Source organism: Lolium perenne, chromosome 6 (genome assembly GCF_019359855.2).
Source record: "Lolium perenne isolate Kyuss_39 chromosome 6, Kyuss_2.0, whole genome shotgun sequence".
NCBI lineage: Eukaryota > Viridiplantae > Streptophyta > Magnoliopsida > Poales > Poaceae > Lolium > Lolium perenne.
In genome coordinates, this window is record NC_067249.2 from 28,819,270 (window position 1) to 28,832,220 (window position 12,951).

General features: G+C 43.2%; 1 protein-coding gene across 1 annotated transcript; it reads left to right on the top strand.

Moving 5' to 3' along the window:
• Positions 1-5,310: 5,310 nt before the first annotated feature.
• Positions 5,311-12,312, top strand: LOC127308469 (uncharacterized). The gene is made up of 10 exons (XM_051339298.2): positions 5,311-5,546; positions 5,887-5,949; positions 6,143-6,384; positions 9,189-9,303; positions 9,374-9,448; positions 9,537-9,663; positions 9,746-10,560; positions 10,720-10,850; positions 11,194-11,283; positions 11,635-12,312. The coding sequence occupies exons 2-10, from the start codon at positions 5,923-5,925 to the stop codon at positions 11,738-11,740; spliced, it is 1,728 nt and encodes a 575-aa protein (XP_051195258.1). The 5' UTR covers positions 5,311-5,546; positions 5,887-5,922; the 3' UTR covers positions 11,741-12,312.
• The last annotated feature ends 639 nt before the right edge of the window (positions 12,313-12,951 follow it).

Below are 12,951 nucleotides of genomic sequence, written 5' to 3' on the forward strand. Positions count from 1 at the left end.
CTTACTTAGGCCGGTTATCCGCCCCCCGGAAGCCCCAACGGCTGGATTTTGGAGGGGGGTATTTATACCCTCCTTCTTCTACCTTGCTCCTTCCTCAATCATTTGCACAAAATCTGCCAAGTTTCACCACCATTAGAGCCACCTCAAGAACACAAGATTTGCAAGATCTCCTTCCTCCCCCAACCAAAGCTCTTGATCTTTGGAGATTCGAAGGAGAAGACACCGATCTACATCCTCACCGAAGCGATTTACATTTCCCCCTCATTTGTTTGAGGGCCCCCTTGCTAGTGTTCCTCTTTGGATCCCTAGTTGATTTGTGTTGATGTATTGTTGTTGATTGTTGTGTTGTTACAGATTTGGGAGCCTCCAATTCGGTTGTGGATGTGTGCCCCAAGAACTTTGTAAAGGCCCGGTTTCCGCCTCGAGGAAATCCCTTAGTGGAAGTGGGCTAGGCCTTCGTGGCGTTGCTCACAGGAGATCTGAGTGAAGCCTTCGTGGCTGTTGGTTTGGCTTGCGTAGCAACCACACTCCTCCAAACATAGACGTACCTTCTTGCAAAGGAAGGGAACTACGGGAATCATCTCCGTGTCATCGCGTGCTCCACTCTCGGTTACCTCTATCCTATTCTATCTCCTATATATTGCATAGCTATATCTTGCTTAGTTGATAACCTTGACATATAGGGAAATTCACTTAGTTGCATATCTAGAGAATTTACCTTTGTGTCAAGCCTAAATTGAAAAAAAACTAAAAATTGGTTAGCACCTATTCACCCTCCCCCGTCTAGGTGAGGCATACGATCCTTTCACCTCAAATAAATACTATTAGGTAGTTGATGGCCTATTTCATAATTCATATCAGCAAATCACTATTGACAGTTAATATTTATACTGAGAAATTATTTTATTTTTAATATAGATAGTTACTTCTAAATAGTTAGCGCGATAAATTGCAGAAGTTGATTTATTTTTGTGAAACACAATACTTACATACACTCACACCTATGAACGCACGTATCCTCTACCACTATGAGCACCTCCGAGTCAAAGAAAATGATCTGATGAGTCTTGATATTGACGAAATCACCACGGGCGCCTTGTTGTCGACGGAAACGTCGCCTCCCACTTAAGAATGTTCTGTCTTTTAATGAACACCAAAGTATCAATCTAGGATTTGAATTCTGGTGGGCTGAGGGTGCATCTGCCCTCCTAACCATCCAACCACAAGTTGGTTCTCCGGAAGCTGAATTGTACCGTTGAATTACTACAAAAAATTGCCAACGGAAACATCGAAAACTCACTATCCAAAATAAATAAAAAGTAAAAAGATAAACGGAGCGGGTGAACACTGTGCAAATTCCCTAATATTCATGTATACTAATTCTATTGAGCGGTCGATCTCTCTGAGATTTATAGAGGAGAAATAACCCGCGTGGAGCTGGTGTAGGTCAATGGGTACTGTTGATGTTATCTACAGTAACCTGAGGTGCCGAGGGCTCGACAAACCCCTGTAACTTTTATATATAGTATATATGTCTGTGTTCCTTTCCAACCAAATTTGGGATCTTACTTGATATATCCTTGACAACTCATTGCTTGGAGGAAATTCTTATGTCTAATTTTCTTCAGTATTCAGCATAAGAAATAAATATATCATTATCTCAATCTTCTGAATTCCTACTCTCTACATTATCCTCTGGGTATTTTCCTGTAGAAAGTTTCAAAGCTTCTTGTTTTTTCCTCTTTGGATACCCTTTAGGATTGTCAAGATCACTTCTAGCAAGACTAGGAGAGCTTCATGTAATATTTGTTTACGAAGAAAATCCAAATTTTGGTCCTTGAATTCTAGTGGAAGTTCACTTTTGGTCCTAGATTTTTTGTTTGGTTTAAAATGTCCCTTAAACTCTAAGAATGGTTCACTTTTAGTCCTTATCCCAATTGAGCTAGGCAATTATTTGCCACGGGTGGCAGAAAACTCAAGGCAACGCTTCATGGGCAGAGAGGTAGGACAATGTTGATAGGCAAAGCAAGCATACCTTCGTGGTGCAACGGTTCAAGTGAATTGAGAGGGAGAGGGAGAGGGAGAGGGGGAGAGGGGGAGAGAGGGAGGGAGAGAGAGAGAGAGAGAGATTGGTTCGGGGACACAAGAGTTTCAATTTTTTATTAAGTTGTTGGGTTCTATATCTCAACTAGCTTGGGCTTGGTCTAGTTCAAAAATAATTCGGTTGGTTGATTGTTTCTTCTTTAATTCCATGTCAGCGATTATATCAATTGAACCGCAAAAGGATGAAAAGTGAACTATTCGGAGAGTTCGAGGTCCATCCTAAATTCAAAATAAATTTTAGGACGAAAAGTGAAATTCCTCAAAAGTTCAAGGACGAGAAGTGGACTTTCTTCTTTGTTTACCATAGTAAATATTTTTCTTTGTGGTTTATATCTACTGATAGAAATAGGCCAGGACCAAGGTGTACCTTAGTAATAAACTTATAACTATGTAACAAAGATACATGTTCAAACTCGCGTCTCAATATGTACAATAGAAAAAATAGAATGCATTATAGGTGGAACTTAGTTGGGATCCCACTTGACACCATAAAATCTAGTCAACATACTTGCAAATATAGGAAATTCTCATTTGAGGAGTGAAACTTCTACACAATGTTTTTCTACATTTATGTAAATGCATGAAACTAGCGGCACATTTAGGGCAACATACTTGCAAATCTAGGAAAATACCTTAGAACAACGTGAAAGTTATATATCTGATATCCCCACCCAAACAACTAAATGACTGATACGTCCAAAACGTATTAACTTTCCCGAACACTTTTGCTGTTGTTTTTCCTCTAATTTGTGTGTTCTGAATACAACTAACACGGACTAACACTGTTTTCAGCAGAATTGCTCTGGTGTCTCGTTTTGTGCAGAAATCCAATTTTCAGGAAAATTCCCGGAAAATATCGCAAAGTCCTTATTTTACCCGAAGACTCACTTAGCCAGAAGACAAGACGGAGAAGAGCCACGAGGGGCCCACACCTGGCCTAGGCGCGGGCCAGCCTTGGCCGCGCCTAGGGGTGGTGAGGCCGCCTCAGGCACCCCCTCGACCTCTCCTCTTGACTATATAAAAGCACCTGACCTGAAAACAGAGGGGGTTCGACGTTTTCCAGAAAGAGTTTCACTACTCCACCGCCACCATAAACCCCAATCCGTGAACCAGAAAGTTGTATACACATATCGTTGTCCGGAATCCGAGGCCCCAAAGTATCACAAATTGGGATAACCGGAGGGGATGGCTATGATGTGAGGATCACGTGTGTTCACAGACTGTTAATGCTTTGCTCCGGTACTCTATTAAAAGGAGTACCTTAATTACCAGTAGATTCCCTTGAGGCCTCGCTGCAAACGGGCTGGTAGGACAAAAGATGCCGTGCAAGTTTCTCATTGCGAGCACGTACGACTAAATAGGAACACACACATATGGTTACTTTGTATTTGGATGCTTTTATCATTATTACATGCAAATGCTCATGTCTTGCTTATTATATGAAATATCTTATCCATGCAGCACTCGTTCATCCATCCCTATTCCTATATTATTTTAATCCTGTTGTCTACTGCAATTACCGTTACTGCTGTTTTTATTTCATTACTGTTGTTACTTCACTACTGCCACTGCTATAAAACTGTTACTACTGATAAACTGTTGCGAGTAAGTCTATTTTCAGGTGCAGCTGAATTGACAACTCATCTGTTAAAGCTTATAAATATTCTTTAACTCCCCTTGTGTCGAATCAATAAATTTGGATTTTACTTCCCTCGAAGACTGTTACGGTCCCCTATACTTGTGGGTCATCAATGACCAAATGTTAGGTTTAAACCAGCTGCATAGTTACTTCAAGACAATCATTTCAAATAGGCAGAAATACAGTATGACATGAATGGTATAGTTATGCCAATGTTTTAAGTTTAATCTCTGGTAGAAGAAACAATGCATACATGATATCAATAATAACATAAGTAAATTGCCATAATGGAAATACTTTTGTACACCCACGCATGAGTGTGTGTGTTTTCATCACCGTCCATTTATTTCTCGAGATTCGTGCCCACCATGGTAGATGGAAATATTTCGTTCTCTCTCTTCTTTTGATCCGAATCTCAAAGCACAATGGACGGTGACGGAAGCACCCACACCCATGCGTGGGTGTACACAATCCACTCTCATTGCCATAATTACCAACCAAGAACTCAGATTTGAACCTTCCCAAGCCTCACTATTGTTAATGTTGGAGGTTGTAATAATAGTTCACATGATGGATCGCTTGGAAAAATAGCATCGATAAGTTAGTCTTGCATAATACGAAGACCAAACATGCACGCAAATATAACTATATACGCAATACGACAATAACATTTATAAAAATGTAGCTATAAGCTAATAATATGGTATAAGAGCAATCAGACTAAAAATACACGTAGCATAAATCATGGAGGCAACTAGGCTAGGGATGGCACCCGCAGGGTATGTGTACGGGTACAACCATCCCATACACGTACCCGTGACCTTCAATCTTACCCATCACCCGTACCTATACCCGTCAACGGGTACAAGTTTTTTCCATACCCGTCTCCGACAGGGTAAATGTGTACCCGCAGTAAAAAAAACACCCACGCTTACATCACATCAAATTGATCGAAAAATATGACATGAGGTGAAACGGTCCTAAATATGAGACTAATCCTCACTAACCTACCAACAACTGTGAGATCGAAAAAACGTGAGGTTCAACCTAACTATGTGAAGGTGTGATTAGTGGTGAAATTAAGTACTTTAGAATATTACAGCGACACACTTGTCAAATTTAGATGGGTACATGGGTACGTGGATATGGGTTCTACGATCCCATACCCGTGCCCGCTCTATCCGATGGGTATGACATTTTCCCATTTTCAAACACATAGAATATTTTATCACATACCTGTACTTCTATTAAGTTTTTATCCAACGTGTACGCGGGTCACATGTACGCATTGCCACTAGGCTTAATCACGAGGGAGAGCACCTGAGCCTGGTGGCAAAAAGGTTTGGGCCTACAACCGCAGAGCCGACAGTCAGGGCCTCACACCCAAGAGAAGAAGAAGGCCCACCATGAGACGAGACTCGTTCCAGAGAGATCCATCCATTCCATTCCAGACGTCACGTCACGCCAGTTTCTTACCTCGCTCGCTGAAACGCCTATTTAACAGTCCGGCCCTCCACCCGTTTCCATCTCTCGCTCCAATTCCCGACCCAACCAGGCTGCAGCTGCACCCGCCCCGCCCCGCCCCGCCGGCGACTCCGCCCCGCCCCGCCGGGCTCCTGCCCCGCGACCGCGTTGCCTCCTCCGGCCGCCCCGTGCCGCGGCCCTCCCCGCGGCCTCCCGCGACGACTTCTCCCGCGTCGCCCCTCCCCCGATTCGATCCAGCCGCGGCCGCGCATCCGGAACCCCGCCGGGACGAACCCGGCCTCCCGTCGCCGCCGTACCGCGCGATTCCCAGCTCCCCGAGGTGAGCCCCCCCGTCCGCCGCCGCCAATTTCGCCCGGTTCGACGGGTCCCTTCGCTCGCCCTGGCGGCGGCGGCGGCCCAGATTCACGCCCTTGCCCCCGCGGAAACCCTAGATGGGGCCGCCCCTTCCTCCCCGTTTCGCGCGATTAGGTGTAGGTCACGTGGTCTGGGCCATCGACAGCGGGATTTCAGGGTCCGCTTTATTTGGACCTTATTTCGCGTTCTGGAAATCCCCTTGTTGGATTACATTACGGCACGCACTTGCCTAGGTCTCCGTGAAAAATATTCTTGCCGTATGTAATAACGAGGCTCATGAGTATCGCTCGCTGGCTTTGATTCAGGGGTCGTGACACTGCCGCCGAGGGATCCTGGAGCGAATGAGGGGCTACGAGTACGAGACCAATGTAATCCAAGCTCCCAACTCCATTTCACTACTTCTGTTCCTGCATCTATCATTCCTAGAAGCAAACTGGAATCACCGTCTCCTCTTATGATCATGAGCATGCACGGTTAATAATACATTTGAGAAAGAGGAACTAAGGCCATTTTATCCGTGTTAGACTGACAGTTGCGTTTCTTTCTCTCATCATCATGAAGGGTTATCGTCGGCCAGCAGAGGATGAGTATGAAGACGAGTACTATAGCCAAGATGAGTACGAGGAGGAAGGTTCAGGATATGCTGAGGAGGAGGAGGAAGCGCCGCCCGAGGGCCAGCAGGAGTTCCTGCAAATTAGAGAGCGCTTGAAGGAGGAGATCAGGCAGAAGGCACTCGGTGCTGGTGCCAGCACAGCTGGGCGCAAGTCTTCCTCCAATGATAGAAGACCGCCGCCGCCAGCCAAGTAAGTGTGTTTGGATTCCAGTGCACCTCTTCTACACTTTGTCCAGCATTTTGTTTTATAATGCTCCACGAACCTGTACCATAGATAAAAATACAATCCAAACAAGAAGATAGTCGGGCCATGATACTCCTTCTCGCATAACTTCTAACATGATCTTTAGTGCTTTAAGTTTTACTCCCTCCGGCCACAAATAAGTGTTTTGTTTGAAGTCAAACTTTTCAGTTTGACCAACTTTGCAGAAAAGTGTGCCAATATTTATGACATGACATTAATATCTTATGAAACCACATTCCAAGATGCACCTAGTGATATTACTTTCATGTCATGAATATTTTCACAGTTTTCTATAAAGTTGGTCAAACTGGGACAAAACCTAAAAGTACACTTATCTGTGGACGGAGGGAGTACATTGTTAAAAGATTACGAACTTACGTAGAGGGGGTGGGTTCATTTCTTGGCTATATTCTTGATGATTCCTCGCGCAATTGCTTCGGGATATTAGCATGCCAATCATCTTATGTGAGAGATGCGTGCTAAAAAGAAAATAAAAAGAGAAGAAAATTGCTGGGGGCGTGGGTCTTATCAACTGTATGAAATAATGACAGAGATGTAGTTTAGCAAGATATCTGCTCAAATGAGATCGCGTCAGATCAAGTCGGCTGAATATACCATCGTACACACCTTTGAGTATGTTCCATGTTTATAAGTAAATGGGCTTCAGGGGTCAACAATGCTATACATAAATATCTTGTTTGAAAAACAATGCTATACGGAAGTATGGTGCAAGAGGGATGCAAAATTGTTAATGTTCTAAATCAGCAATGACATAGCGAAGATTCTAAAACACTCGATATTGACTGAAATCCTGCGAAACATACATGCCTGAACAAACAATGGAGAACCCTCCATATTTTGCAAAAATGTGGAAGAGGAAGAGCTGAAATAAAGAGATGCATTAAGGTCCAAACCTGAAACAATGGTGTGTGTTAGAATGGAGCCAATTGTTAAATTTGAAACAACACCGCTAGTCCTGTATTCAAGGGACCAAAACTAAAAAACGGAATATAGTTAGTTCATATAATCCACAAAAATAGATCAACTATGGGAAATTACCATGCCGTCAACTGGGTATATAGATCAAATAACCCAATCTCTCTTTAAGTGTTGAGCGCTTGTATATAACATTTTGATCGCTACTTATACTGTGAAAATAAAAGATGCATCACAGTTCAAATGGGCATACCTTGAAGATATCCAGAGATGCAATGTAGTAGAACAGTGGCCACTAATGCAGTACAAATCGAGGTGAAGAAGAGATTTTAAGTTGGCAAAAATTATTGTGGTGAGGGATTGGTGAAACACAGACTGAGATAAAATGATAGCTCGAGTTAAAGGATGGTTCATATACTATGCTAGTTACTTGTGAAAAAGTAATAATCCTTAGAAGAACTAACATATGTATGTAGCCTCCAGCAACCAAGGCAACCTGAAAATGATGGTCGTGTTTTGAAGATGTATAAAACACATGGCACGAACAGAAAATTATCACAATGGTGTGAAGCAATATTACGGATGAAGAGCCAGAATGCCGCTTGGCTTCAGTCCAATAAGGTGAGATCAAGGATGAAGAAGGAACAAACTGAGCATCACATGGACCACGAGGAAAAATGAAGACCACGAATCAGAGCCTCCGAGGAACATATAAACAGAAGTAGATAAGGAAACACTGAGGAGCATTGGACACATGGACCACGATGGAAAATGAAGACTGTGAACACAACATGGACCACGACTCAGAGCCTCCGAGGAACATATAGAACTTATAAACAGAAGTAGATAAGGGCACGCCAGGGAGCATGAGATGGCCAGAGGATGTCTTCATTGACGGAGACAGCAGGAACAGGAAGCTGAAAGGAAGGACGAAGAATAAGCGAGCAGGAGAGGGAAGGAGGACATCTACAGTCTACATGATGGGGGAGATAAGTAGAATATGCATGAGGCAGTGAGGGTCTGAGGGAGGTAAAAGTAGATGATGGAGCCAGCGTGGGGGCTTCGAGCCGAAGCAGAGGAACGGATAGAGGTTACTCGCGATTGAAGGAGAAGAAGCGGCAGGGGCACGCCGTCGTGGAGAGAAAGTGTCAATGGCTGCAGATGGTTTTTTTCCAACTTCCGGTGGCTGGAGAGGTTAACTGAGATGATAAATAATATTGGCATCCTCATTAGATTCGGTGGCCATCAACAAAGCTAGAGTAATGGACTGCACATTAGTTGGGTTAATATGCTACAGGTAGACTGGTGCGCTGGTCAGCACGAAGAGAAGGCGACAAGAAGAAAAACTGGATGAACAAAACTTATTGGTCGCTCGCAAAGAAGGAAAAAAATAATTAGAAATAGCATGATGACGTGGAAACTAAGTTTAGAGTGAAGTAGACTTAGTGGGGACGCTGAGGTGGATAGGCTGCATGTTGAGAGAAATAGGTTAGTGGGGATGAACTATTTTGTCACTAGTCTAACTTCTTACACTTGATGTAGCTGTTGTTTGCCCCTCTTTTTTCTCTACTATACTTTAGCTGTTCCCAGGGACGAAGCTAGAATTTTTTTTCCAATGGGGTCAGCTGTATGTCACTGGGGTCAATCTCTATAATTAAACAGCCATTAGTGCATTTTAATGTAGAATTTCATAGCTTTCACTGGGGTCACCTGACCCCAGCGCCCATAGGGCAGCTCCTGTCCCTGGCTGTTCCTGCTTTTGTATTTACTGAGACACATGAGAACTCCTTTCATTATGCATCTCACTTGTGTAGTTTTGGCTCCTTCTTTGGGCCATCCAAGCCGGTGATTTCCCAGCGAGTGATTGAAGAGAGGAAGTCAATGAAAGAGATACAGAACACAGCGCCTAGAGAACGAAGACCTCCTGGAGTATGTGGTACTACATCTGATCATGATTATTATATCCAGCACTTACTAATTGTTGGTAATATATATGTAGAAGGACATCCCATCATCTTCGAGTGTGCAAGCTAAAACAAATGGATTTCATCAGAAAAAGAAGATTGTTAATGAGGTACAAAGGATATATGTTATGTATATTGTTCATTTCTTATCTTCTAAACTTTGGCCAGTGCAGTCACAAAATAGCAGCTGCAATGCAGGTAAAAAAGAAGGCTGAGGCACTTAAGGATAACCGGGACTATTCATTTCTACTCTCGGATGATGCTGATATTCCATCTCCTCCAAAGGAAAAACCTTCGGCTAGGCCTGCCTTGACTCAGAAGTCTGGTTAGTTTGAACTTCTATCGCATGAAATTTTGTCTCTTCAGTTTAGTGCAGAGTGCTGATGGTTTGTTTATGTATCTCAAAGACCGCGAGTTGATGCATTCAGCAGTGAAGAGCAGGGTACCAATAAGTCAACCTACCAGATTGCCAAATGGTTATGGGCCGAACAACAACAAATCATCCACTCAAAGACAGCCTGAAAGTAAGTTAGACCCCAAGAGAAAGGAGGCGTTACTAAGTAGAGAAAGGGCTGTTGACAATGGAAGGAGGCATAGTGTTGATAGAAATGGGTCCAGCCAGGCCAGCGGAAGCAAATCTGCAAGCCAAAAGTTTCCGAGCAAGGGGCATATCACAAATAAGCCTTCTATGAAGGAAGTGGATGAACAATCTCTGAGGAAGGATCATTTAGCTCGAAAACAAATTTTGTCACCTAATGGTCGGCCACATCCCTCACAAAGTCAGAGGACGCAATCAGCCTCGCATGGTCAGAGGCCACATCAGTCGTCACAGAGCCAGAGGCCACAGCAGTCATTACAGAGCCAGAGGCCACAGCAGTCATCGCAGAGCCAGAGGCCAGTGCAGTCGTCGCAGAGCCAGAGGCCAGTGCAGTCGTCGCAGAGCCAGAGGCCAGCGCAGTCATCGCAGAGCCAGAGGCCAGTGCAGTCGTTGCAGCGTGACAGACCACAGCAGTCATCGCAGAGTCAGAGACCGCAGCAATCAGTGCAGAGACAGAGACCACCACAATCTTCACAGTTGCAATCCTCGCAAAGCCAAAGACAGCTGCCACAAAGCCACAGGCCGCAGCAGCCGTTGCAACGGCAAAGGCCTCTTTCCTCGCAAGGTCATTATCCTGAGCAACGAAGAGTCCAAGCAAATGGATTAAGACCAGCAGAAAGGCAGGTAAGGGTAAATCTCGTAGTTTGTTGAAAAATTAGTTTTCTGTACTTCTGTCTTTTTTCTGTTGGTACTATGTCATGTGAATGCATTCTCCCTTTTACAGTGTGATGATTTGTAATGATTTTTCCCTGCTAAGTTCATCGTGTTTATGTGCCAATGTAGCCATCTCGCCAAGTACCCGCCAACGGAATACGTGATGATCGTGCAAAGAAAAAGCAATTGGGGAAACGGAGATTTGATGACGAAATTGACGATGAGGAAGACCCCATGGCAATGATCAGGAATATGTTTAGGTATTTTTTTCTCTTCTTGTTTTCTGGCCATATTGTCAATTATCCTGATTAAGATGTTTAATAGTATTTTCATCTGTTTATATGTTTTCTGTACAAGTTGTATGTTCTGAGCATAAGTGTTTGCTAGAGTTTGGATAGTTTACTAAACACAAATCACGTACTGGCCATACCAAGCATTGTCTGCCATCACAATTCCCGTTGAAATATTACTTTGCCTTGTTTTTGTTTAGTGGCTTTATAACAATGCTATCTAATTTAAAAATTGTATGATACTAATTAAGTTTAATCCGGTATATTATTTCGCAAAGAAGAAAGCTCTTACAAGTTTGTGCTTCTGGTGCAGGTATGACCCTAGTAAATATGCAGGCAGAGATGATGATGATAGTGACATGGAAGCAGATTTCGCTACTATTGAGATGGAAGAGAAAAGAAGGTATCTATGTTTTATATTATAATATCTATTTAAAAGACTGTAGAAGCGGGTAACAGATATAGAGATCTTTTGAGTAATAGGAATACACATGGAACTGATGGTAAAAACAATTTTCACAACATATTAGTCGGCAAAAATATTGTTTCCCTTTGTTACAATGGTTTACTTTTAGTCTACCGTCTCTAGTTTATGCTTATACAATTTTGCAATCTACATGTTTGAATGAGATGGATGGTGGTTAGAACCTATTTCCAGAAAATGTAACTGAACGATTGATAGTAAGCACTCAAATTGCCGTGCAGATGATTAGTTTGCAGTTTATTTGACACCGTTCTGTTGTTGCTTGGTCAGTGCGAGGATTGCAAGGCAGGAGGATGAAGAGGAGCTCCGCCGGATTGAGGAAGAAGAGAGGCGTGCGGAGGAGAGGAAGAGGCGAAGGGTTGGAAATGGCCGATAGCAGCTTGGTTAGTCAGCTCCAGCATGTATTATTTCTGGATGTTGCTTCTGCAAAGGTCTCAAAAGCATGCCTTTCGATTGGACTGCTGCTATGGAGACAGGTCTGGACCCAGTTAAGTGCCGTGGGTAATTTATGCCAAATCGGGAACAAAAACGGCGGGTGAAGAATTAGTGCAGATGTGGCATGGCTTTGTACAATGTTGAAGTCCTAGCGGCTGTGCTTTGTTTGAAGTAGTTCCCGGGCCTCTCCCGGGAGGGCGGTGCTAGTCACCAGGCTGTTCTTTTTTCGAAGGGGTATGGCTCGCCACATTGTTAGTTGTACTATAGGATTTCTGTTCTTGTAACTGATTTTTTCTGCAAGCTGGTCATAAACATGCCACAGCCAAGTGGCACCTCTGTTGAATTAATTTTGATGTAGGACTACAAGTTTTGTGCTAGTGGACAGTACATTTTGAGGAGTTATCGCTTTTGGCTGTATGGTTAAACTAAATACTCCTAATAGGTTCTCCATTTTGTTGACTTGGCATACAAAGCATGAATATTCATGATTTTGAATAAAATTGTTTATGGGAAGTGTATTTATTCAAGAATTGAGGCCACTGTGATGTTGTTCATGCGAAGTAAGTAGTGATCAGTTAAAATTTTGTGCTGTTTTCTGCAAGGAAATCATTGCCAAGATATATCGTATTTATTCAAGAATTGATGCCACTGTGATGTTGTTTATGCGAAGTGGTGATAAGTTCAATTTTTGTGATTCGTTTCTCCAAGGAGCTGGTAAAGCTGGAAATTTAGAAGATTCTTGTACAAATTTTGACGGTTTTTGTGATTCGTTTCTCCAAGGAGCTGGTATTGATTTAACATTCTAGATGTTGATACTTTCTTGTACAAACTTGACGGCTACATGGTTCCTACGGCATGTGAGCAGTACATGCTCGGCGGGAACCCTAGCAATCCAAAACGGTCTTTATCTTGCTAGTAACCAGGGATGCAACAAGATTGTGGTTGAATCAGATTGTGCAGATGCCATAGAAGCGGTGCAGAATGCGGGACTTCATATGGGGCAAGATGTTGCAATTATCGTGGAGTGTCACCAGTTGGCATTGAAGTTTGGGATGACGATGTTCCAGCATTGCCACAGAGAGGTTAATGAAGCACCTGATACTTTGGCGAAGACTGCATTTAGCTTGAGAACTTCGGCCGTGTGGGATGATA